Below are 27,689 nucleotides of genomic sequence, written 5' to 3'. Positions count from 1 at the left end.
CATTAGCTTTAACTGTTTTGCTCACAGCCCGATTTGTATACAATTTATACGAAAATTTTTTTTGCAGTGTCATATATTCCAATATTTATATATGATAATGATTTTTTTTTTCATTTCTGAAGGTTGCATACTAAACTTCAGGCAATGAAAAAAAGGAGCCAAAAATTAACTCTTAATCTTGAATATTAAGTGTGCTGTGATTTTTTGAAAAAACTTTTTTTCCGCTTCGGCGCTCACTCGTGAACGCCGCTGACATACAGGAGATGCTTTCGGAAATACCAGCTTGGCATTTAAGGGTTAATTTTAATGATTAACTTTATGTATCAAGAAAGTAATGTAAATTTTGCTTTGCAACATGCAACATTTATTTGTGGTTGTTGAAATCAAGCACACTGTCCTGCAATCTCATCACGGAATTGTTGAATCAGTACTAGCCCCACACCTGTGCTGAATGATAGATAATGACAGTAATGATGATGATACAGGATTGTAATAGGGGAATACTGCACTTTGAACAATGTCAGCTTTTTTATTTCTTCCTATTACTTCCTTTGATAGGAAAGAATGAAGAAAGTAAATTTTCCACAATGCTCCCATTCTTTTTAATCTGACAGAGACCAAAGCATTTTCATAGGGTGAGTTTTTCCTTTGACTGGTGTGTGATGAATACTTTTGATGGAGAGTGAGAGATTTTTGATAATACGTTTGGCAGAGTTATGGGGCGGAGAAGTGGGTGGTAGATGTCCTTTGGGTGGGGTATCTACTGCCATTGGACTTCTCTTCCTCTCTCTCGGACAAGCCGCAGCTCAGGAGGGCGTATCCTCCAGATTCTCTGAAGTTCTTGGCTCTTCGGGAGGAAGTGCAGAAGATGCTGGACAAGGATGCGATAGAGGAGGTGCGTCCGTCTCCAGGGTTTAACAGTCACATCTTCTTGGTGCCTAAGGCGTAGGGAGGTTGGAGACCTGTGATCGACTTATCCACCTTGAATCACTTCATCAGGAAGACAAGGTTCAAGATGGAGCCCCAGCGTTCAGTGTTGACAGCTGTGAAGGAAGGTGACTTCATGCTGTCGATAGAGTTGAGGGATGCATACTTCCAGATCCCTATTCACCTGACGTCCAGGAAGTTCCTTCACTTCTTTCTCGGAGACAAGGTCTTCGAGTTCAAAGTCCTGTGCTTTGGACTGACCACAGCCCCTCAAGTGTTCACAAGGGTCTTCTCTCCCATCTCAAGTTGGGCCCATGCTCAGGGGATACGTTTGCTGAGGTGCCTTGACGATTGGTTGGTCTTGGCAGGTTCCAGGGAAAAGCTGCTGCAGGACAGAGATTGTCTGCTTCGGTTTTGTCTGGAACTGGGCATCGTGGTCAACCAGGAAAAGTCAAACCTCGTTCCCAGTCAAAGGATTCTCTACCTGGGCATGGTCATCGATACGGTGGTTGCAAGAATTTTCCCGTCAGATCAGAGGTTGGAGAAGTTCCGAGTGGTGGCGCACAACTTCCTGTCGAAACCACATCAGTCAGCTCATCAGTGGCAGTTCTTCTGGGAGTTTTATCTTCCCTGGAGAAGCTTGTCCCTCATGGGCATCTTCATCTTCAGTCTCTACAATGGAAACTGGGGGAATTCTGGTCTCTGGCAGGGGATTCACCCGTGTTGAAGGTTCCTCTGTCTCTGGAAGTGAGAGAAGACCTTCGTTGGTGGTTGGACGACCGAAATCTCCTGTTTTCAGGCACCTCCCTCGCAGGTTGGGGCCTCATTTAGGCTGCCTCATTGCCTCAGGCATTTGGAGTTTGGAGGACAAACAGCAGCATATCAACGTCTTGGAATTGAAGGCAGCCTTCCTGTGTCTGAAGGAGTTTTGGAAGAAAGTAGAGGGTCATTCTGTTGTTCTCATGTCGGACAACACCACGGTGGTCGCCTGTGTGAACAAGCAGGGAGGCCTGGTTTCATGTCAACTTCACGCCTTGACTGTTGAGGTTCATCAGTGGGTTGTCAGCAATTCGGTAGAGCTCACAGTCAGGTATATCCCAGGCAAATGGAATGTGGTTGCAGACAAACTCAGTCGTCGGGATCAAAGCCTAGGCACAGAGTGGTCCCTTCATCAGGTAGTAGCAGACAAGCTCCTCCAGGTTTGGGGGAAACCCATGCTGGACCTTTTTGCAATTCAGTTCAGCAGGAAACTGGAGATATTATATTCAGTGGTTCCAGATCCTTTAGTGTTAGCCGAGGATGCGTTCCAACATCCCTGGGACAACCTGGAGGTGTATGCTTTCCCACTGTTTTGTTTGATCCGTCAAGTTCTGAACAGGCTGGTGAGTTCGCAGGGTTTCAGGATGACTTTGGTAGCCCCTCTGTGGCATCAGGCGGAATGGTTTCCAGATCTGCTGTCGTTGTCAGAAGTTTCGAGGGAAATTCCTCCTTGGTGGCATCTCCTGTATCAGCTGCATGCAGAAAGGTTCCACCAGTCAGTAGAGTCCCTGTCTCTTCACGGTTAGAGGCTATCAAGTATCTCCTCTGAGCGAGAGGCTTTTCTCAGAGACCAGCAGGGCATAAGTCCAGCAGTCTCAGAAGGTCGACCTCTGCAGTTTACCAAGGCAAATGGGTGATCTACTGTGATTGGTGTCGTAAACGGAATTTTTCTCCACTCACAACCTCTATTCAGTGCATAGCAGACTTTTTAACCTTTCTCAGAGATGAGAAATGTTTGTCTGTTTCTGCCATTAGAAGCTACAGGGCAGCCCTGAGTTTAGTGTTATGCCTTAGAGGTATCGACATCTCGTCCTGGGAACTTTCCTTGCTAGTTAAGGGGTTTGACCAATCGAGTTCTCCTAGGGAGTTCAAGCCTCTGACGTGGGATGTTTCCTTGGTTCTGAGAAGCTTCACTAAGGGTCCTTATGAGCCTTTGCATCGCTCATCTGACAGGAACTTGATGCTCAAGATGGTTTTCCTCCTGGCCTTGGCATCTTCGAAGAGAGTGGGAGAGCTGCACGGTCTGAGCTATGATGTGAAGCACACCAGGGGTCAGGGTCGGTGTCCTTCGAATTTGTCCCGGAGTTCATGGCCAAGACCCAAATTCCCTCTGTGCACGATGACAGGTTCACTTCCTTTTTCATTCCATCACTGAGTGACTTTGTGGGTGGTGATGCTCAAGAGCTTTTGTTGTGTCCTGTCTGGGCCCTGCGTTGCTATCTTAAAAGGACACGGCACCTTAGGCCAGGCTGCCTTAGACTTTTTGTTAGCACAGGCTGTACGAAGAAAGAGGTGTCGAAGAATACTATCTCATTTTGGATACGGGAAGCCATCAGACAGGCATACTTGACTCTTGGTGATTCTGCCACCACGTCTGTGCAGGCTAGAGCGCATGACGTTAGGGGTATTGGCCCCTCTCTGGCTTTCAAAAAGAACTTGGCTGTACATAGTGTGCTGAGCGCTGGTACTTGGTTACGCCAGTCCACGTTCAACTCTTTCTATCTTAAGGATGTTGCCCACGGATCTATGGACAAGTTTTCCCTGGGTCCTGTGGTGGCTGCCCAACAGGTTGTGTAACTCATCATTGCCCTGACAGGGGACTTTTGTATCTTACCTAAGATGATTGTGTGGATGAGATAAGATGATGTGTGGATGAGAGAATTGAGTGAGTTGACTGGTCTCTTTCATTCTCTTGTACCTTTCCTTCTTCCTTGGGGCAGGTTAAGGAATAGACGCGTCATTCGCTGGACTGGTCTGATACAGGGGAGTAAGGTAGTCATACTGATAGTGTGGTCGCTTGGTATATAAATATCCAACCCTCTGTTCGGTAGCATATGCTCCGCTCCTTGGCAAGGGTGGTAACAAACCCTGGTGTGTTGGTTTGTTATTGGACAGTCAAAGTTTCTCTTTGGTTCCTTGTGCAATGGTTCTCCCATATATCATTGTACGCCACTCAGTGTCTGGGTGGTTAGATATCTATTTATCTAGCTTCTCACGGGGTTCAGTCCCTCTCCGCAAGTTACTCCTCCTGGAGCTGGACTGGTGGGTAGGCCCCCAGCCGGATTAGGATGTCTTATACCTCCCTCCAAGTATTAGTATATCCTATTGTTACGACTGAAGGTTTGTTAGTGTATGAAGAAATGACAAATTTTCTAAGACAATTTGTATTTTTCATAGCTACAAACCTGAGGTCGTAACATTGCACTGCCCACCTCTAGCCGCCCCTCTGTCTGCTAAGACATCCTGAGTTAGGAAAGACTGACGCAGTGGCATAGATGCGTGGTCCTTGACCACTTCACCTGATATATGCATGCATTGCCAGATCTCACAAGATTCCTTGCTTTCATCTGCGATTTAACCGGATCCAGCTAGGCGCTAGAAATTATCCTATTGTTAAGACCTCAGGTTTGTAGCTGTGAAAAATACAGTTGTCTTAGAGATGAATAGGCCTATTTTGATGGAGGTTGATTCTGTTAGGCTTGCTTTTCTTTCCTTTATTGGAGTCCAGTGAATACTATTGATGGAGAGGGAAGTTTCAATGATGCTTGATTTTTTCCCCTGAGTTCAGTATCTAAAGAATACATTTGTTTAACAGTGAAGTTCATGACTGTGTACTAATCTAGAAATGGAACTGTTGCAAAACACAAACAAACATCATATCTGCATATTCTAAATCACTGGAATGGTAAGGCATTGTCTCCAATTTCATGCTCTCAAAATGAATCTGGAATTTGACACTTGTAACCTGGACACGCTCACTTTTTATGGCGGAAAAGCAAGACTGTTGAAAGTAACAATTGAACTGATCAGTTCCATCTCCTTCCCCTTCATATCCCTGACTAGTACGCATTCCGACATCCCCAAGGACCAACTTACTTGCCTGTTTAATGATAACAGCTATTTAAAAAATTAGCCTCGCTGACAAATGAAGCCTTAAAATGCATGTTTAGAAGATTTTCTGCTCTCAGCGACTTTTTCTCATTTTCCAAAATATTTGCATAAACTTGTGTTAAATCCTGCTTATAATATAATAATATTGCAAAGTAATATACATAATATAATAAATACTAAACAGTAATGCAGATTTATGAATTAATACAATAATATAATATAAATTAATCTAATAAAATAAAAAATGTAATGGTTCCATTAATAAAACGATAGCGAACCCAAAACCAGCTTCCTTCTCCTCTTCCTCTCATCTCTAAAATAATTAAGAAAGCTTTTGACGGTACTAGATGTATGATATAGTACCCCGAATGGGCGTGTCCCTAGGTTATATCCAGATTGACTGCACTATAGTTAGGTAATTTTCCTCTCAAGCTAGTTGGCACTCACGTGTCTACAATCTTAATTGTGTATGCTGGTATTTGCTTGCATATAAGATGTGCTAGCTTATAACACATACCCAATTTTTTTTGGAGTGTATTGTGGAATAATTAAAGGGGTAAAAACCTTTATTCATAGGGATATTGGTATAGTATTTATGCCAGGAATAAAGACAAATATATCACTTTAAACATCAAAGAAATCTGCAAAATTCCATCAATTCAGATATTAAAAGTTTAATGCTGTCAGTTAAGGAGGTTTAGGCCTTTTATGCATTTTAAGTTTTAATCAAGTTAGTTGGAAATGATGAAGAAAGAATTTTGTGAAATTATATTAGTCATGTGTTGGGACAGTCTGAATTAAAGCATCTTGACAGTGGAATGATGCATTACAGTGTTCTTTTACCAAGTTTTCAAGTGTTGGGTAAAAGATGCCATTAGTCAGTATTGAGGGACTTTTTCAGTAAAATTTACTGTGACAAACAATATTTCATACTGAACTGCAATGAAAGTAATGATAATTTACTTCATGTTGATTTAGACATAAGCTATATCTAGCCTTAAGAAAAATGTACATAATTTAGCAATTAATCTTGTCCCTCATAGTTGTTTTTTCACCATCCTGTTGTGTAGTATTGCTTTGACTGACCCCTTTCACATGTCTCATTACAACAATTATTAATATTTCCACTTCAGAGGTGTAGGATTTGCTTACTGTAACCTTAACACACTTGTAGTTAAACTTGTAGATCTTGAATCTCCTTTTTATGATGATATGCAGTTCAGTGTTACTGTTCTGAGCAATTCCATTTCTCTCTGCCTTATTACAAAGTTTTTCTTTATTTTTGTACTTTACATTATAGTGTCATTCCATCTCTTGAGTGACAGGTTTGTTGTTTAAATGGTCATTAACAAATTATTCATCACTTACGACACATTTCAAATTGTGACAATTTTTGATCTTTTAGTTACACGAATTATCTTGCAGTACTGTACATAGTGTCTGAGTTTCTGATTACTCTCATTTTTTTACTTATTCCTTTGTGCTTCCCACATGTACTACTTTTATGCAATACCAATTGAGGTTCTTTAAGAGTTCATGGCAATGTGACATAAAAGACTGATGATTAGGTTTTCCATTTGGGAAAAGTTTTGGTAAAAGAAATCCTGAACTTATGGCACCATATGTTGGTGCGATCTTCACCTTAGTTCCAACCTTAATGTGGCCCCTCTTTAATAGTATGGTATTTCCAACGTTGTCTTCTTGTAAGATCCTTAAGCATGATGCATCCTTGACAATCCCTGTGGTATCTGGGTCAGATTTTATTCTTGCAAAGGCAATTCATGTGATCAGTGACCTCATCCTTACCGTACTTGTGATTGTTCTCTCTACTGCAAGATGGCATCTTGGTCACTCCTTCTCTGGCCAGCCCAGTGAGAATTGAACATTTTAACTTGTCAGGTTAAACCACCTAATAATGACAGTTTCTTATCTGTAGATACTGTTTTGGTCACTTTGATCTTAAAAGGATAGACCCCTTTTCTTACAGAGTGTAGAAATTGTTAATCCCTTAAGTGTACAGTTCGCTGACTTTCTTCTCCTCTGTGCCAATCTTTAATAATCTTCTAGCATATGTTTTCACTAACTCTTGTCATGTTTCATCCATTTAAGAAATAGATCAGTAATGACACACGAGTATCATCACCAACCTTCAGAATGGTTCCGTGGTTGCGTGCTGTATAATACTGCTGCCGGAGTAACTCAGGCGGTAGCAGTTATATTGTACGATACCTGTCACTCCGTCACTACCCACTCCGGGGCCTTGTATACCTTTGTAGGGACGTCTTGGGCGGGCCAAGGGAACTAGACTCTGCCCCGAGGCGCCGGAGTGAGAAACAACCCAAAGACAGGTACAGGGTTGAGGAGCGGGGAAGTACCAGGGTGACATAGTAACTTGGCGGAGTTGTCAACTCCGCTGACACAAAGTTAAAAGTATAAACAATATTATGGATGCTATGATAGGTGTAATAAGACATGCATCTAATAAAAGTATCCCCTTTACATCTAAGAATGTACCGTTTCCCAAGGTCAGGTCCGGCATTAGCCGGAGCTCTGAGGCCACCGGAGCGGGGTGGGAAGTGAGGGTACAATAGACAGTGAGGGGGGATACACTACTTAGAGGGTCGGGGGTATCCCGCCCTCCCGGGTGGGCCGGACCAGTCCCTAGCCCCGGTAGTGGTACAGCTAAGTACGGAAGGCCCACGCACCGAGTGTACCCCCTCCACAGCTATCCCCCTCCTCCCCCGGTAGACTCGGATGGGCTACCCGAGGTAGCATGAGCGAGTCGTCACTCCACCGAAGTGGGTGAGCTAGGCGTAGGGGAGGAGGGACTGGGGGGGAGGGGGGTCGGTAGCAGGGTGGCTCGTACGCGATCAGCTGGAGACACTCTCGGCCGGGTGAACAGTCACGCGGTGTGAAAGGCCAGTCGATCCAAAGGAGGCCCATGGCCAACTAGAAGCCGTATATATAAAAAACTTGTCCTAACACGGGGAGAGGAGAGAAAAGAGAAAAGTAGGACAAGAGAGAAAGGGTTTGTCCCTAGAGAAGCTAGACTAATTGCAAATCCAGAGATTTGGGTGTGTTAGCCTAGTAACTCAGAGCGGCTAGCCTATATGCTGTGCTGAGGTAATCGGGGGGCAGGTGGCTAGGGAAGCTCAAGGACGACGAAGGTTACGTAGGGACAAGTTCTTACGTAAAAAGACAGGAGAGCCTTAAAGATATCCTACCGCGAAGATAACGTGATCTGACTAGGCTAGGCTAGGCTAGGCTACGATCCAAAAGCATGCGGTCGGAGTAGGCTGTCTCCCCGTGAGCGGACTAATAAATAAAATAAAAATGCCAAAAGTAGCTGCATGTAATAAAATCAAATAAAGTACTGCTCAAAACTGCAATCGAGCCCAATTAGTATGGGGGACCAACTGGAACTTAGAGGAATGGGAGTGCTATAATACGAGGCTCACCGCATTTAAGAGTCCATTTACCATCTTCACAGCTAATGAGGGCACCCCGCTGCCACTCACCTTTAAAGTGGCGGAGTCCACTTACCAGGCAGCTATGAAGGATGAGCCCATGCCCCAGCTCCGGGAGACAGAGCCAACTTCCCTTTTGCTCCCCGGATCTGAGAACTGCTTCGTTGAGGCAGCTCCCACCTTTACCGTAGGCAAGCTCAAGCCGGACTGCGCTACTGCGCTGTTCAGTGAGAGGTTGCCTAGACTCTCAGAGGCCCTGATACAGGCCGAGTACGACGCCCGGATGAGACTCTGCAGGTCCCTCAGTTCCCTGACTATGACAGAGATGACGTCCCTTGTCTACGGACAAGAGACGTTGTTTAAAGTCATGGCCAAGTTACTACTGCATACAATGCAGTGTGACTTATATGACTTCATCATAGCTCAGTGGAACTGTAGGAAGCATGTTCTGGCGAAGGCCATGATCCACCACGAACCGAACAAACTGATCGCCTCATCCATATGGGGCACAGACCTCTTTCCCACTCCTGCGGTGAATGAGGTCTTGTACGAAGCTTCAAGAGTTAACCAGAGCTTGAAGGTCCGGTGGGGACTCATCCCCAAAAGGAAACCTGAGTCCACCGGATCGAACCTGAAATCCAAGAAGAGACCCAGGAAGTTCCAGCCCTTCCAGGCTCCTCAACAAGCTCTGATGCAGGCAGTTCCGGTTCCCTAAGTACCGCAACCGTCTACGTCTAAAGCACAACCCCAACAGCAATTTGTGCTTTTGACACAACCGGCCCAGCAGCCCCAGGCCTCAACCTCCTTTGCTGTCTCTCCGGCCTATAATGCGACGTTTGAATCGCAGTCGTTTCAAGCGTTCAATAGGTGCACCAAAGGCAGCCGAGCTAGGGGTCCCCCCCGTTACCGGGGCGCCGGAAGAGCCACTAGCTGGGGCAAAGGTTTCCGTGGAGCACTTGGTGGACGCCCATCGGCAAACCAGTGAGAGTCCCAAGGTAGGAGGGAGGCTGTACCTCTACTGTCACTGGTGGTGATTCAGCAGTTGGGCACAGAGCATTGTGACCAAAGGTCTAGGGTGAAGTTGGCTTCAAGCTCCTCCTCCATCCAACGCCTTCTATCAAAGACCAACAGCGGAATTGATAGAGTATACCCAAGAACTTCTTCAAAAAAGGGTAGTATCAAGAGTCAAGAACTTAAAGTTTCAAGGACGCTTGATCAGCGTGCCAAAGAAAGGCTCAGAAAAGCGAAGAATAATCCTAGACTTATCCCATCTGAACTCATTCATTCTCTGCGACAAGTTCAGAATGCTGACCGTTTCGCAGGTGCGGACCTTACTTCCCCGTGTGGCCGTCACCACCTCTATAGATCTTACAGATGCCTACTATCATGTTCCAATAGCAAGACACTTCCGTCCATTCCTAGGCTTCAAACTAGGAAAGAAGGCTTACTCCTTTAGAGTAATGCCATTCGGGCTCAACATAGCGCCCAAAATATTCACAAAGTTGGCGGAAACAGTTGTCCAGGAGTTGAGAACTCAAGGAATAATGCTAGTAGCCTATCTGGACGATTGGCTTGTATGGGCCACAAGTGTTGAAGAATGTCACGAGGCGACGGTCAAAGTCATCCAGTTTCTGGAACGCTTAGGGTTTCAGATAAACAGAACCAAGTCCCGGCGAACGCCGGAATCTCGCTTCCAGTGGTTAGGAATCTAATGGGACTTGAAGTCTCATACCCTATCAATACCGCCTTTGAAAAGAAAAGAAATAGCCAAGGCCACGAGGCAATTTCTCAAGAACACTCAGACGTCCTGGAGGAACCAAGAAAGGATCTTGGGTTCACTCCAATTTGCATCAATCACGGACGTTCTATTGAAAGCCAGGCTAAAGGATATAAACCGGGTCTGGCGTTCAAAAGCAAACCGAAGATCCCGGGACAAGTTGGCTCCCATCCCGGCGATCTTACGGAAGAGGCTCCGCCCTTGGACGGAAATCAAGAATTTATCAAAAGCTATACCCCTACAATTCCCTCTGCCGACCTAAGTGATCCACACAGACGCCTCACTAGCGGCTGGGGCGGTTACTCACAGTACAAAAAGGTACAGGGAACCTGGTCCCTACCATTCCGCCGAGCGCCTCAGTGGCGTGGTTGGTATGGTATTAGCGTTCCACCTCGGTGGTCGCGGGTTCGATTCTCGGCCATTCCATTGAGGAGTGAGAGATGTGTATTTCTGGTGGTAGAAGTTCACTCTCGACGTGGTTCGGAAGTCACGTAAAGCCGTTGGTCCCGTTGCTGAATAACCTCTGGTTCCATGCAACGTAAAAAAAAAAAGCACCAAAAAGCACCACTACCATTCTGCCAGCTACATATCAATGTACTGGAAGCCATGGCAGTGTTTCTCACCCTGAAAAGGCTCCGACCAACCAGGAAGTCTCACATCAAATTGGTATTTGACAGCGCAGTGGTAGTCCACTGCATAAACAGAGGCTGCTCCAAATCGAGTCACTTGAATCATGTCATGATAGCCATATTTGCCTTAGCAGACAGGAACAAATAGCACCTGTCAGCCACTTACCTAGCGGGTGTAAGGAACGTGGTGGCAGATGCCCTATCACGCTCCGTTCCGCTGGAGTCGGAGTGGACGCTGGACAAGGAGTCATTCAAATGGATCTGTCAAAGAGTACCGGGGCTCCAAGTGGACCTCTTTGCCACGGAGTCGAACCACAAACTTCCTTGTTATGTGGCTCCCAACCTGGACCCTCTGGCTTACGCCATGGATGCTATGGCTATAGATTGGAATATATGGAAAAGGATTTATCTGTTTCCTCCAGTGAATCTACTCCTGAAAGTCCTGAACAAACTCAGGAAGTTCAAGGGTCACATCGCCCTAGTAGCCCCCAATTGGCCCAAAAGCAATTGGTTTCCCCTACTTCTGGAATTGGGACTCCGGCCTCATCGGATTCCCAAACCCAAACTGACACAGCTAGTACACAGTCCGCTTCCTCAGGAATTCAGAAAGCCCTAACTTTATGGACTTCATGAAGTTTGCGGCTCAGAGGGATGCCAACATCGATCCTCAAAACATCAGATTCCTAGAATCTGACAAAAGAGAGTCGACCCTACGTCAATACGACTCAGCAGTTAAGAAACTAGCTATATTTCTAAAGGACTCAAATGCACAAACCATGACCACGAATCTGGCCATAACCTTTTTCAGGACGTTGTTCGAGAAAGGTTTAGCAGCAAGTACGATTACTACTACCAAATCGGCACTTAAGAAGATCTTCCAATTTGGATTCAATATAGATCTAACAGATTCATATTTTTCATCTATTTCAAAGGCTTGTGCTAGGCTTAGACCATCTGAGAGTCCCAGGTCGGTCTCATGTTTTTTAAATGATGTCCTTAAGTCAGCTTCTGAAACTGATAATAACTCTTGTGATTATATAGCTCTCTTAAGGAAAACATTATTCCTAATAAGTTTGGCCTCAGGAGCTAGAATCTTGGAAATGTCGGCCCTATCTAGGGAACCAGGTCATATTGAATTTCTTCCCTCAGGAGAATTACTACTTTCTCCAGATCGTCAATTTCTAGCCAAAAATGAGGACCCACAAGATAGGTGGCCCCCATGGAAAATTATTCCACTCCCACAGGACCAGTCCTTATGTCCAGTTAACTCCCTAAGAGCATATTTAAGCAGAACTGCCCTGATATCTTCAGGCCCTTTGTTCATTAGGGAAAAAGGTGGTACTATTTCCCCTAAAAGTAATTAGACAACAAATTTTGTACTTTATAAAACAGGCTAACCCGGAATCCTTTCCACGGGCACATGATGTTAGAGCAGTAGCCACCTCAATTAATTATTTTCAACATATGAATTTTGACGATCTCAAGAAGTACACAGGTTGGAAATCTCCGACAGTATTTAAACGCCACTATTTGAAGTCACTAGAGGCCCTTAAATTCCCAGCAGTGGCAGCCAGAAACACAGTTTCCCCTGACACTGCATGAAATAATAATGAGTTGTTATTTAGCCTATGTCTCTCTCGTAGCTCTTTCCCTCCTACCTGCCTCACTAGCATCCTTGCCTTAGCTCGGTCGTTACTGTATTATACTTTACCTTGGATGGCACTTATGTATATACTGGTTATTTGTATTATATTGTATCTGGGCCTAGTTTCCCGTCATATACTTGTTGTTTGGTGTGGTTATCCAAGATCTAGTGGTCATTTGACCTTGTCGTGTAGATAAGTTTAGTTTTAAGGTTCATTAAAACTCCCTATTGTGCAGTATTTTTATTATTTGATGTAGGATTATCTTTTATATTATAGTATTTAATCCTATTTGTGTTTTAATTTACCTAATATTATTTAACTATCTACACTGATCTTTCCAAGCTTGTGAAGGCCAATTCTCTGGCACTATTTCACAGAGCGACACAGGCTGAGCCCAGAAAAGGGATTTTGGCGAAGGAAAAATCTATTTCTGGGCAATGACCTGTGTCGCCCAGTGAAATCCCACCCCTTCCTTTTTTCTTCCACACCCTATTTGGCCCAAGCTTTGGTGCTATCTTCAGGAATGAAAACAAAGACGCTAGTCGTAGTAGTAGCGGGTAGCGGGGCCTTAGATCGGCTCCTCTGTAGACGGGGGATTTTGAAGAAGGAAGAGACTAAATGGTAAGGGACCTCTGGTAGTGGTTTCCACTCGCCCCAGATACCATACCGACACCTTTAAGATAAAGGTGAGCGAGCCAGAATACTCTGGCATTACCATTTAACTTTTTTCTCTGGTATTTATAGCAATATTTATACCTTAGAAATGAGTGCTAAAGGGACATTTCACTGGGCGACACAGGTCATTGCCCAAAAATAGATTTTTCCTTCGTCAAAACCCCTTTAATTTACTTAACTTCATGGGAAAGTATTTGGCTTTGATTTATAGCAAGCATTTTACTTTGTTATGAGGGAAATTTTCTTAATATATTGTTAATTATATTGTTTATTGTATTGTACATTACACATGATGTTTTAAAACAATGTGTACTTCCTTGTTCGGTGTACTGTCTAACAATTTATGTATACCTTATGTACAATACATAATTTCTAATGGTATTCTTTGAATTAATGTTTAAATTGTCAATGACTTTTTATCTGTTTCAGCCTACAAGCATGAATGAAGACTTTTTTGTGAAGAGTAATGATGCCCACTATCTCCTCCGACCAGAAACCATAGAATCATTATGGTATATGTATCATCTGACAGGAAATAAAACATATCAAGATTGGGGATGGCAGATGTTTCAGGTAACTAAAGCTTTGGTTATTATGCTTTGTGATACAAGAATAGGTTTTCTTACTGAGGTCATAGCATAATTTGCTGTAGCCCTTGGAAAACTGGTGTGTATGGTGGTAAAATGGTAGATTTCTAAAGCATGACCTTATATTTAGAATGATAAACCGTCTTTGGATCTAATAAGAACCATTGGTGGGTTCAGAACTCCCTAACGTAGCATTCATTTATAGGTCGAATATATAAATGCTAAGATTTTTAAATTTCCATTGAGTAAATCTACCATTTTCACTTTTCTGTGGTTATAGTATGCCGTATATATTACAAAGTGTTTTAACAAGACCTCCAAGTCTCAATTCAAGAATCATAAAGCTTCCCAAAAAGACTTGTTCTTAAATGGAATGAGGGATATGAAGTGGAATAAGTTGAACAGCTATGTATAAGAAGAACCAAAAAGAATAGAAGAGAAGTAGAAGGCAGGAAGTAATGGACTAGAGAGAGAAAAGATGTTGCAAAGATCCTTAGTGCAATCATTTAGGGTATGAAGAATGTAAATGTGAAATCTTCAATAAATAACGTAAGATGAGGTTTTGACAATAGAAAATTCAATACAACAGCTGTTAGGAGGAAGATGGTTATTGCAATGTACATTTGCTCTGTTAGTGTGCTTGTTGAGGGGGTCTACGTTATATTTTTACAATGTTAAACTTATAGCTGATTGTCCTATATTGCTATAGTAGTGCTTCCGTGGCATGGTCGGTATGGTGTTGGCGTACCACCTTGGTGGCCACGGGTTCGATTCTTGGGCATTCCATTGAGGTGTTAGAGATGTGTATTTCTGGTGATAGAAGTTTACCCTCGACGTGGTTCGGAAGTCACATGAAGCCGTTGGTCCCGTTGCTGAATAACCACTGGTTCCATGCAACGTAAAAACGCCATACAAACAAACAAAATATATTGCTTTAGTTGCTTCGTGATTGGGGTCCTGCTCATGGTATGCCAGTCTTTTTTGTTCTATTCAACTGTTCCTTATGATCTTAAATTCACATACAGTGGGCCCCCGTATTCGCGTTCTCCGGATTCGTGGACTCACTGATTCGCTGATTTCTCTCTGGACCATATCTACCCATTACTTGCAGGAAATTCGCCTATTTTTCCAACCAAAATAATCACTAATTAGTGTATTAAAATGCTATTTTCATGACTAAATATATTTTTATGATATAAAAATGATCTACTAATTCTCTCTCTCTCTCTCTCTTCTCTCTCTCTCCTCCCCATCTCTCCTCTACTCTCTCTCTCTCTCTCTCTCTCTCTCTCTCTCTAATGTCAGAATTTCTGGAACAAATTTGGAAATGAAAAATGAAAAAAAGAACAACATACCAGAACAGGAAAGAGACATGGGAAAATCCTTATTACTACCATTATTAAAATGAAGGAGAAAACACGCAAACCATCATAGTGATGAATGCGCAGGGTTTTAGTAGTTTACGAGTAACTCAAAAGAAAAATAGAGTAACTTAGAAGAACTAACCCAAAATGAAAAGAAAATAGATATAATGAATATAAGTGAAACCTGGTATTCCCAAGAGACTGGGAATGATGATCAAATAAAATGGGTTCCAAACTTATAGATCAGAATAGAAAAAATAGGAATCAAGGGGGGAACCGCAATATATGGGAAAGACAAAAAACAAAAACGGAAAAATATATGAGAAATATAGTAACTCAGAATGTGAACTAATAGCGGTAGAATTTGAATCTGAAAAATTGATGAACATAGTAATATATAGACCTCCTAATACTAAAGAGTTTGACTTAATAATGTTGAAAAATTGATGATGTGTGTAGAAATCACAAGGACTGGACTATTTCTCCTATCTGGTTGACTTCACTTTCCTTTCGTAAAAGAATGGAAAGAACGAATAGGATTATTGTGGTTTTGTACTTATACATATAAAAAAGAGAGTAATAGTAGTGCAGAAGATAAGAGGCAATTTGAAAAGCTATTAGATATGCTACTAGAATACAACATTCAACAAATAAATCACCTGCCAACAAGAAAGGAAAAATACTTTAGACCTAGTATTTTGTGAACGAGATGAATTATGTTAAAGAAATAATAGTTTATAATGCGAGTATTTCAGACCATGTGTCATAGAATTAAACAGTTCATTCCAAAGCAAGTGAAAATAGAGATAGCAAGAAATGTAAAAAGTGGGAAGGATATGGAAAATACAACTTCTACAGTAAAAATATAAATGGTCAGAATTAATGAAGAATTAAACAAAGATTGGGATAACATTTTCGTAAGTGATGACATAAGGGTAATACGAGATAGTTATATAAAATATTGGAGAAAATAGTGGAAAAATATATACCGAAGAAGAAAAGTAAACATCATTCATGCATACCAAGAGACAGAAGGATCTTGTTCCAGAAATCAGAAAGTGGAAAAAAGGTCTTGCAAAAGAAAAAAATGCATGGGAAAGTTATAGAACTAAAAAGTAAGATAGAAAAATGCAGAACAAAAGATTATACAATCAAAAGAAAATGAAAAACGGGACTTGGAAGAAAAAACCCTATTAAATATCAAGCAAAACCCCAAACTATTATACTCATATGCGAAGAGATGAATAAAAGAATAGAAATAGGCCCTCTGAGAATTGAAGGGAGATTAACGAATGAAAAAAAGGAAATTTGCAACATACTGGCAGAACGATATAGAGAATTCACCCCTAGAATAGATAATGAAGATAATGATATAGAGTAAGGGAAGAAAATAGTGAATATTTGTGGCTGACATAGAAATTAATGAAGCTGATATTGTGCAGGCAATTAATGAAATTAAAAAGGGAGTCTGCTGCAGGGCGGATGGAGTCCCTGCTATTTTGTTAAAGAAAGTAGTTCATTTCTATCGCAAAGCCACTTGCAATATTATTAAGACAAAGTGTAGATACAGGCAAGATTTATGATGAGCACAAATTAGCATATATCACCCCTACTTTCAAAAGTGCATCAAGACTAGAGGCAAGTAATTATAGGCCTGTGGAGTCTAACATCACATATTATGAAAGTGTATGAAAGGGTAATGAAGAAAAATATTATGAAACATTTAATAAAAATAATTTGTTTATATAGGACAACACGGTTTCGTACCCGGAAAAAGTACACACCCAACTGTTAGTCCACCGTGAGAACATATTCAAAATATGAAAAGCGGAAATGAAACAGATGGTTTGGTTTTTATCTAGACTTTTGCAAAGCTTTTGACAAAGTAGACCATAAATATATTAGCAAAGAAAATTAGAAAACAACAATATCGTAGATAAAGTAGGAAGATGGTTAAAAGAATTTTTACACAAGAAAACAGATAGTTATTGCAAACGATGAGAAATCGGATGAAACCAAGGTAATATCCGGTGTGCCACAAGGTACGGTGCTAGCTGCAATATTGTTTGTTATTATGATTGAAGACATAGACAGTAATGTTAAGGATTCTGTAGTGAGTAGTTTCGCTGATGACACAAGAATAAGTAGAGAAATTACTTGTGATGAAGTAGGAACGCTCTACAAAGAGACCTTAACAAAGTATATGATTGGGCAGAGGTAAATATGGATGGTATTTAACTCTGATAAATTTGAATCAATAAATTATGGAGACAGATAAGGAAAGCTAATATGCATATAGGGGACCTAATAACTTGATACAATCACAAATAAAGGAACGCGTTTAAGACCTTGGTGTGATGATGATAGGAACATGTTATGCAATGATCAAATAGCAATTCTGTTGGCAAAAATGTAAAGCAAAAATGGGAATGTTGTTGACGGCACTTCAAAACAAGAAAAGCTGAACATGATTGATGCTTTATAAAACATATTGTTCGTAGTCCACTTGAATATTGCAATATGATGGTGGTACCCTACACTATCAAGGATATTGCACAATAGAGAGTGTACAAAGGTCCTTTACAGCTAGAATAGAAGAAGTTAAGGACCTAGACTACTGGGAAAGACTACAATCCTTAAAATTATATAGTCTAGAAAGGAGAAGAGAACGCTACATGATAATTCAGGCATGGAAACAGATAGAAGGAATAACAGAAAATATCATGGAACTAAAAATATCAGAAAGAGCAAGCAGAGGTAGATTAATAGTGCCCAAAACTATACCAGGAAAAATAAGGAAAGCACACAGGACATTAATCCACTACACACCAGCATCGATAATGCAGCGTCTATTCAATGCGTTGCCAGCTCATCTGAGGAATATATCAGGAGTGAGCGTAGATGTGTTTAAGAATAAGCTCGACAAATATCTAAACTGCATCCCAGACCATCCAAGATTGGAAGATGCAAAATATACCGGAAGATGTACTAGCAACTCTCTGGTAGACATTAGAGGCGCCTCACACTGAGGGACCTGGGGCAACCCGAACGAACTGTAAGGTCTGTAAGGTAAGGTAAGGTCTCTCTCTCTCTCTCTCTTACAGAGATGTATGTTTTTTTTGTATGATAGATAAATGTTTTACTATTTTCAAATCTTAATATTAATGTAAACAGCAATAACATTAATTCATTAAAGAAAATACTGTAGTGAATTAGTAAGATTTTATTTTATGAATTTAAAAAATTATGTAAGAATGAGGGAAATCCCAGTCTTCTCTCTCTAACTCCAGGTACTAAAACTGTCAAATATATCAAGTAATGTGACCGGAGGGGGTGGAGCTGTTGTGATGTTGCCATTAAGTGTTCATGTAATCTCTCTCTCTCTCTCTCTCTCTCTCTCTCTCTCTCTCTCTCTCTCTCTCTCTCTCTCTCTCTCTCTCATACAGAGACAAGAGAATTTTTATAGTATATGTACTATATACTTTCACTATAAATAATCTAATAATAATAATAATAAATAATAATAATAATAATAATAATAATAATAATGATATAATAATAATAATAATAATAAATAATAATAATAATAATAATAATAATAATAATAATAATAATATATAACTAATTACAAAAATCATATTACGTGATAGTATTGTAAAGAAATGCAAGAATCAATCCATTTCACTCTTTTAAATAAGGACTCTCTCTCTCTCTCTCTCTCTCTCTCTCTCTCTTCGTCTCTCTCTCTCTTTCTCTCTCTCCTCTCTCTCTCTCTGCTCTCTCTCTCTCTCCTGCCACACAAGATATGTATGTCATAGAGGTAACTCTCTCCCTGTTTCGCTAGAAGCATTAGAAGTATTTTCTGAGAGAACAGAAAGATACACTCTCTCTCTCTCTCTCTCTCTCTCTCTCGATCTCTCTCTTCTCTCTCTCTCTCTCTCTTACTGAGATGAAAGAATTTTTATGGTACTAGTATGTAATATGTTTATTGATATTTTCAGTTGTTAAGTAATAATAATAATAATAATAATAATAATAATAATAATAATAATAATAATAATAATAATAATCAAACTGTAATTACAAAATTCGTATGTGGTAGTATTTTAAAGAGATAAAAATAACCTTTCCATTTCACTTATGTAAGGATAACTCCTCTCTCTTACTGAGATGAGAGAATTTTTATGGTTGATGTATGTGTTTATTAATATTTTCAAATAATGATAATAATAATAATAATATAACTAATTTCCTATGAAAATTATTCTTCCCTTCGCCTTTCTCTGTATCAATTTCCGTACCGTCTCTCAACTCCAGAGACACTCGGAGCTTGGGAAACTGTCAAATATGTCAAGTAATGTGACGGGAGGGGAATAGTGCCTTATAATGGTCAAGGATTTAAATGGTTTTTAAGCCATTTCTCTGTCTTTGTCTCTGTCTGTCTCTCTTTTACTGAGATGAGATCATTTTTATGGTACATGTATGTAATAAATGTATTATTAATATCTTCCGATAATAATACTTTAGTATGTATAATATTAATACTATAACTGTAATTACAAAATTCATATGTGAGTATTTGAAATACAATAATCTTTCCATTTCACTCTTTTAAATACTGTAAGGACAATCTCTCTCTCTCTCTCTCTCTCTCTCTCTCTCTCTCTCTCTCTCTCTCTCTCTCTCTACAAGATAGTGTGTATGTACACACACACACATATATATATATTATATATATAATATATATAATATATATATATTATATATATATATATATATATATTATTATATACCTTTCTTTAAGGGGAACTAATGCTCAGGATTACTTTGAAATTATATCAATACAATCTCTAAGATTAATACAGTAATATGATAATAATTTAAGGTAAATTTGATGTAAGATGTTACATAAGGTATCATTTGGTGGTTTCTTCTCTCTCTCCTATTTCTGGTCTCTCTCTCTCTCTCTCCGTCTCTCTCTCTCTCTCCTCTCTCTCTCTCCTTTTCCCTTTTCTCCCTCGTCTCTCTCTCTTCTCTCGTCTCCTCTCCTACTCTTCTTCTCGTCTTCATCTCTCTTCAGCAAAAGATTGATAGACAGACAAAGATTGTTCAGTCCTCTCTTTCTCTTTTCTCTGGAAAAGATATATGTATTTATAGGAAGGGAAGAAGTGTTGCCTAGAGAAGTTCATTTCAATCTTTTGATGTCTCAAGGAGTTTCTCTCTCTCTCTCTCTCTCTCTCTCTCTCTCTGTTATTGACTGTTAATATATTTCTAATGGTAAAATGTTTCAGATGACTTTGAAATTACATTAGTACCAATTCAATGGTATATTTCATGTAGGATGATACTTTAAGTATACATTTGGTTTTTGAACTTTGAAGATAGGCAGATGTAAGCATTTTTAGAGGAGAGTTCTAACTATTTGTGGGTTCGCGCTATTCATGGGGGTGTCTGGTATCCATCCCCCGTGAATATGGGAAACACTGTTTTACTGAAAAGTAAATAGTTCAGGTGAGCCTTATGAGAGTCTAGAAATAGGACTAAACAATAATGATAATCATGAGTCGTTTAGTGTATTGATGGACTGCTTAAGCAACATTGGAGCTGGTCAGTCGTTGATTGGGTGACCTCTTTCCTCACTGTTGATTCCTTGCGAAAGGATCTTTCCCACATTTTCCTCAGTCTACTCAGCTGTAAACAAGTACCTATTCTTGATGGGGTACGGTCCAGCTATAGGTTAATAGCAGAAACTCAGCAATGATGGAAAGAAATGAAAGCTTAAATGACAACGATGTAAATGGTGCCTCTGGCAACAGAGGAGCTTTGTCCAGCAGCCAGGTATACTACAGGCCAATGAGTGAGGAGGACAGTCAGGTGATTATATGTCAGTCTAGCCAGTTACTTTATTTTTATTTTCTGTATTGTTGAAATGTGGTCGATGTTCAATGTATGGGACATGTGTTTGATTTTAGAAAATGTCTTGATGTACAGTAGAGACCCGGTTCACGACCGTATTAGAACTCGACATAATCGGATTTTGCCACTAAATTTCCAATAAACTTTGTATCTTTTTTCAACCAAAAAACTAGTTTCCGACCCCCCGACCATATGATGTTTGTAAGCAAAACTGTTTCCGCCAGCCACCGCTAGTTGGCATCATCCAGTGCTACCAAATGTAGCATAATTTCATGTTTTTTAGCATAATTTGACCCAAGAATTAGAGCTTAGCATAATTTCTTTCACACTTAGGGTTCTAGTACAATTTTAGAATGTATTTTCACTAAAATATTAAATAAAATGCAGAAAATTCCTCAATTTCATACATAGCTATAGTGAATGTATCTTCATAGTTAAATTGCCTCAAAAGCAGCACTAACAAATGAGTTAATTGCTAAGTTTGAACCCAACTAAGGAATGTTAAATTTTGTGAATATAAATAAATACCCACAGTGGCATGACAAACTATCAGTAAAGTGTTAATAATGTTTTTTCTTCATGAGTAAAGAATTACATTTTTCCTTTTTTAAGTTTTATTTTTTTTCAGTAGTTATCAAAATTTAAATTATGTCTGAAGTGATTTTCACACAATTTTCAAGTATTTATTCATTGTGTATGTGATCTGTTAAATAAAAATGGTGTTTCAGTGGCATGATAATGATCAAGTAATAAGTACGTATGTTTTTCTTCTTGCGTAGAGACTGGTTTGTTTGTTTACCTTTTTTTTTAGTTTTAATTTTTCAGTAAATATCAAAATGTTATATTTGAAGTAATTTTCACACATTTTCAAGTATTTATTAATTGTGTATGTGACCTGTCAAAGAAAAATGGTTCTCAGTGGCATGATAATGATGCAGTAATAAGTAAAATTTGTTTTTTTTTCTTCACATATGTATGTGTGATCTTCACACATTTGTCAAATAGTATACTAGTGATTGCGTATGTGGTGTATTAAAGAAAAATGATGTTTTATTTAGAGTTTCCTAACATGTAAAGATCATCAAATTATTAGTTATAATATTGTCTGTTCGTTACTTTGTATCATTTCACCTAATATATAAATGTTTAAAATTTCCATTACATCGTTGTTTTAGCTCAAATGTATTAGAGAAATGAGATAATGATAGATTAATATCTTAATTCTGGCACAAAATTGCACTATATTTGGCATAAATTCTTGCTTGGACCGACTAGCATAATTTAGTAAAACGGTTCATAACACTGGTGACGCCACTCAGCATTGTTTAAAGTCCGCAACTATTGTTTACAAACATTCAAACATGTGTCGTGTCTCGTACACCTTGCGCGCATTTCGTTTGCTTTTTCGGTGGTATCAACTCTATATGCAGTTACCTTTTGATTCATCATGGGTCCCAACATTACTACTGGCTATCTATGTTCAAACATTTTGCTATTGTTAATCTCTGAAATAATGGAAAAGTGTTAACATGGCATCTCGCGTTTTCCTTCTTCAAAATGTTTCCATCATTTCCAACTCCAAAATAAACCTTAAGTTTCGTCTATCCTCTCCTTTGCATGAAAGTGATGAGCGAAAAAAAGATTTAATCAAGCACCCTTGCTTGATTTTTTTTCAAGTGTAGACCTATTCTAAAACCATGCTCACACTTGAGGCGCGTTTCAGTAGCAAATGCAATATGTATTTAAGTGTTAGGTTTGGAGTGAAGGCAATGTTACGTACGTAGGTTACATGTGCGGTTCGGTAGCGAATGCAATCTTTAAGCTTTGTTAAGCTTGCCGGTAAAGAAGAGGTTAGCCATAGCTTAAATCAGAGAAGCCACTATGCCATATTAAGTGCGTAGTAATTAAAAAGAATCTTTTATGTCGTACTGTAATACGTCAATGTTTACATGTAAGATTTGGTAGTGAAACCAGTTACATACGTAACATGTTCGGTTCGGTAGCAACACAATCTAAGCTTTTTAAGCGTGCCGGTAAAGAAGAGGTTAGCCTTAGCTTAACTCAGAAGCCGCTACGGTATACATTAATTATAGAAATTAAGTAGATTCTTTTATGTCTACTGTAAAAATACGTCATTGTTTACGTGTGAGATTTGGTAGTGAAACCACTGTCACATACGTAACGTGTGCCGTTCGGTAGCGAACGCAATCTTAAGCTTTGTTATGCTTGCTGGTAAAGAGGAGGTTAGCCTTAGCTTAAATCAGAGAAGCCGCTATGGTATAGAATAATTATAAAAATTAAGACGATTCTTTTGTCTACTGTAAAAAGACGTCAATGATTACGTATGAGATCTGGTAGTGACACAGTTTACATATGTAACGCGTGCGTGGTAACGAACGCAATCTGCATGCTTGGTTTATAAGCGTCCTCGTAAAAAAGAGGTTAGCTTGATATTAAACTCAAGAGATGTTGGTACGTAATGGTATAGTAATTATAAAAATTAAGAAGACTCTTTTACTTATACGTACATATAAATGTACCATGCAGTACCATATTAATTGTCAAAGTCCAATAAGCTTGAAACCAGCCCTGATATTGGACAATTTGCCGTAAAAGACGCACCTTTTTTATAAGGACATTTATGAAACAAAATCTTTAGTATCATAACATTACATTTACTGAAAGATAATTTTCAAGCAATTTTGTATACAGTATTGCAGTTGACTCTGTAAAAGATTTACCATAAATTAAAATCGAATGTAAACGTTTCTAGGCTTATAGTGACGATATGGTTTGTTTACATCCTTAAATGTCGACTTACTGTAGGCAAATTTTCGCAAGTTTTTGATAAATATAAATTGGGTTTAATTTTAATAGTTTATTAATTTACTGTAATAATTAGACTTGCTTTTCAATGTTTTTATTATGTTAGCAACACGTTTTATGCCTACCCACTACAGTACGTTCTACTTACTATTTACCTAGGTAGCCTATGGCGCTTGGTCAACAATCGGTTGGACGCAGGCCAATTTTCTTTTATACTGTATATTATACATTTAAAACTATAAATATACGTTTAACATGATATTTATTTAATTTTTAACTTATTTAGTTGTAATTTACATTGTAATGTATTGTATAAAAAGGCAAGGTTAGGGTAATAACTGATGTTCAAGAATGGATTAATCCATTTTCAGTTATTTCTTATGGGAAAACTTGATTCAGTTCTCGAAATAAATCGAATTTCGACGCTCCTTCTGGAACAAATTAGCGTCGAGAACCGAGGCTCTACTGTATTTAAGTTGTGTTGTGACGTCATAGAAGACAGGATGGTGGCAGCGGGGGGTGGAAAGGTAAACAATAACAGAGTGTGGAGTAGAGGACATTTTGAACTGGTGTTTGGTGGGGTAGGAGAGAGCTCTCTGTCTTATAGGAATTTGTGGGTTGTAAGTCATATTGTGATGTTGTTCAAGGTCTTAAGCCGGAGTGGAGTACTATGCTTGGACCTAAGAATGTGAACAGGTGGGTAGATTACACATTTGTGTCACAAAGGAAAGATTAGTTTAGGAAAATATTCATTAGGTACTTGGAGGTCATCATCCAGCAACTGACCACCACAATGACAGTAATTAGCAATCAGAGACTGGAGCTACAGGGGCAAACCAGAGGAAGAAATGGACAAGAAACAAAAATAAGTAAATATGGAGATAGTACTATATTAGAAGCAACCCAACAGAAAGAGGATACAGAAGAAGACTGGTGAACAACTGGAATGAGAGAAATAACACCCCTCAAACAAAACAGAGGTTGGCAGACCAAGTAATAAACAAAGATAAAGAACTGGCTCTCCACAACAGAAAAGAGAGGAACTGGAGAGAGAAATAACACTAGCAATGAAGGACAAGACAAACTAAGATACAGTATCTCAGAAGTCGATAGGAATGATGAGCTACCAAACTATGGCACATAAGGAAATACCGAAGATGTACAGTCATACCTCAATGTTATGTGATTCGAGTTGCACGAATTCACAATAGTGCAAACTTTTCATTGGAACTTAACTAATTATCATACGTAAGTATTTCACAGACACGTGAATGCAAACACAACATTTTTGAATCCTGGAGAAACCCTGCAAAGGGGTTTGTTCATTTTTTTTATGTAATTTGTAAGTTTTCAAGCTTTATGTGTAAATTAAATAACATTAAATAATAAAAATAATAATTTATCTCTCTCTCTCTCTCTTACTGAGATGAGAGAATTTTTATGGTACATGTAGTATGTACTACTGTGTTTATTAATATTTTCAAATATTAATAATAATAATATAACTGTAATACAAAATTCTTTACAGTATTTTAAATAAATAGAGAGAACTATGTTGTACGTATGGACGCACTCCTATATTTTTCCCAACCATTTATTTCTTTTTTTATGGGTAATGTATTAAGCTAACTTTTAAATGAAATTACAGTAACTTCAATTTCATTTAAAAGTTAGCTTAATATTGAGGGAGCATGATTAGGATCATATTTAGTGTTCACACTCTAGAAGTAAGCATTTATTAGTATTTTTAGAGACCATGACAAACTTACGCAAAACTTCCCTTTGCTTGAGGGGGTCTGGAACCTAACGTCGCGTAAGTTCGGGGTATTTCTGTAACAGAGAGGTCGGAGTGGGTAGAAGAGATCAGACAGTGGATGAAACCAGATTCAGAAAGAACAAAGATCCCCTCCATGAAAACATACAACACAAAGAAACTAAGGCATCTGGAAAAACAAATCATGGTGATGAGATCTGACTTGAGTAAACTGAGAGAGATGGCAGACAAGATGCTAAGAAGCAAGAAAACGAGAGGAACTGAACAAGAAGTACAAAGTACAGAAGGCGGACTAAACAACACAATAGAAGATATAAAATAGAGGCTTAAAGCCAAAGCACACGAGATCCAACAGTATGTGAACAGGACAGACTCTTCGAAACTAACCAGAAAAGACTATACAGCCAACTAAGATGGGAAGACAACCACCAGGAAATTCCTGAAGCTGAACCAAGTAAGAGACTGGGGAAAACCTATGGAGCAATCTGGTATCACATGACAAACGTGCAACATGCCAAACACAGTCAGAAACCAACGACTGAAGAAAATGCCCAACTGGAGAGCCCCAGGTCCCAATGAAGTTCATGGATACTGACTCAAAAACTTAAAGACCCTACAGCCATGCATTGCAGAACAACTCCAGCACTGTATCACAACCTACTATCCACCAAAATGGATGACCACAGGGAGAACATCTTTAGTACAGAAAGATGAGAACAAGGGAAATATAGTAAGTAACTAGCAGTCAGTCCCTGGCTTACAATGGTTCTGGTTTATGACGCTTTTCAAATATATTCATCAGAAATGATTTCCCGGTTTTGGGGTTGTGATGCGGATCTGACAGAAGAAATGTGGCTCCAAAATGGCAGAATGATCAAAATTGAGTGCTTTTTTTTTTAATGAAAAACTTGATAAAAATGCAGTTTGCATTGTTTTCAATATACCCAAATCATTAAAAGCAAGGTTTTCTTATGATTTCCGACAATTTTTTGGATTACGATGTAGCGTAGGAATGGACCCCCTTCATAAACTGGGGTCTGCCTATAGGTGTATCACCTACCTACCAGTAATGTAGAAGGTAACCTACAGGTGTCATCAGTGAAAGGCTATACAACTACCTAGAGGTTACAGACAACATCCCCCACCAACAGAAATGCAGCAGAAGTGTAGGGGCCGTAAAAGACCAGCTCTTGATAGACAAAATGGCAATGAAGAATAATAAAAGAAGGAAAACCAACCTAAGCATGGCATGGATTGACTACAAAATAGCCTCCGACATGATACTACACACATGGTAATAGAATGCCTGTAAATGTATGGGGCAGAGGAAAACTCCACCAGCCTCCTGAAAAGTACAGTGTGCAACTGGAATACAATAGTGCTTGCAAGCTCTGGGATAAGACTAGTAGAGGTTAACTTCTGGAGATTAATCTTTCAAAGCGACTCACTGTCCCCACATAAGTACTGCAGAAGATGGATGCTGGGTATCACCTCAAGAAAGGAGGCAACAGAATTAACAATGTGGAGTTCATGGACGATATCAAGCTGTATGGTAAGAGCATCAAGGAGATAGATACCCTAATCCAGACTGTAAGGATTGTATCTGGAGATAACAGGATGGAGTTTGGAATAGGAAAATGTGCCTTGGTCAGCTTACAAAAAGGCAAAGTAACAAGGAGTGAAGGGATAAAGCTACCCAACGGGAATAGCATCAAACACATAGATGAGACTTGAAACAAATACCTGGGAATAATAGAAGGAGAAGATATAAAACACCAAGAGATGAAGGATGTGACCAGGAAAGAATATATACAGAGACTTAAAGTGATACTCAAGTCAAAACTTAACACGAGAAAACAAGTTGAAAGCCATAAGCGCATGGGCAGTACATACCAGTATTATGATACAACGCTGGAATAGTGGAGTGGACATAGACCAGAAAACTAGGAAGCACATGACAATACACAAAGCACTACCCAAGAGCAAAAACAGACAGACTATATTACATGAAAGGAAGGAGGGAGAGGTCTACTAAGCACAGAAGACTGCTGCAGTCAGCATCAAAAGCAGAGCACTGTGGCAATACCTGAAAACCAGTGAAGATGAGTGGCTAAGGAGTGCATGGGAAGAAGGACTGGTAAAAGTAGATGAAGACCCAGAAATATACAGAC

General features: G+C 39.5%; 1 protein-coding gene across 4 annotated transcripts in view; it reads left to right on the top strand.

Moving 5' to 3' along the window:
• LOC135219666 (endoplasmic reticulum mannosyl-oligosaccharide 1,2-alpha-mannosidase-like) overlaps positions 1-27,689 on the top strand; it is a 222,109-nt gene that overhangs the window by 167,340 nt on the left and 27,080 nt on the right. For all 4 annotated transcript variants that reach the window (XM_064256613.1, XM_064256614.1, XM_064256616.1 and 1 more), the window contains exon 10: positions 13,481-13,624. In XM_064256613.1, coding sequence (XP_064112683.1) covers positions 13,481-13,624 — 144 coding nt within the window. The remainder of the gene's footprint in view (positions 1-13,480; positions 13,625-27,689) is intronic.

Source organism: Macrobrachium nipponense, chromosome 1, assembly GCF_015104395.2.
Source record: "Macrobrachium nipponense isolate FS-2020 chromosome 1, ASM1510439v2, whole genome shotgun sequence".
NCBI lineage: Eukaryota > Metazoa > Arthropoda > Malacostraca > Decapoda > Palaemonidae > Macrobrachium > Macrobrachium nipponense.
Note: the sequence above shows the minus strand (reverse complement) of the source record. Positions and strands in the feature narration are given on the sequence as shown.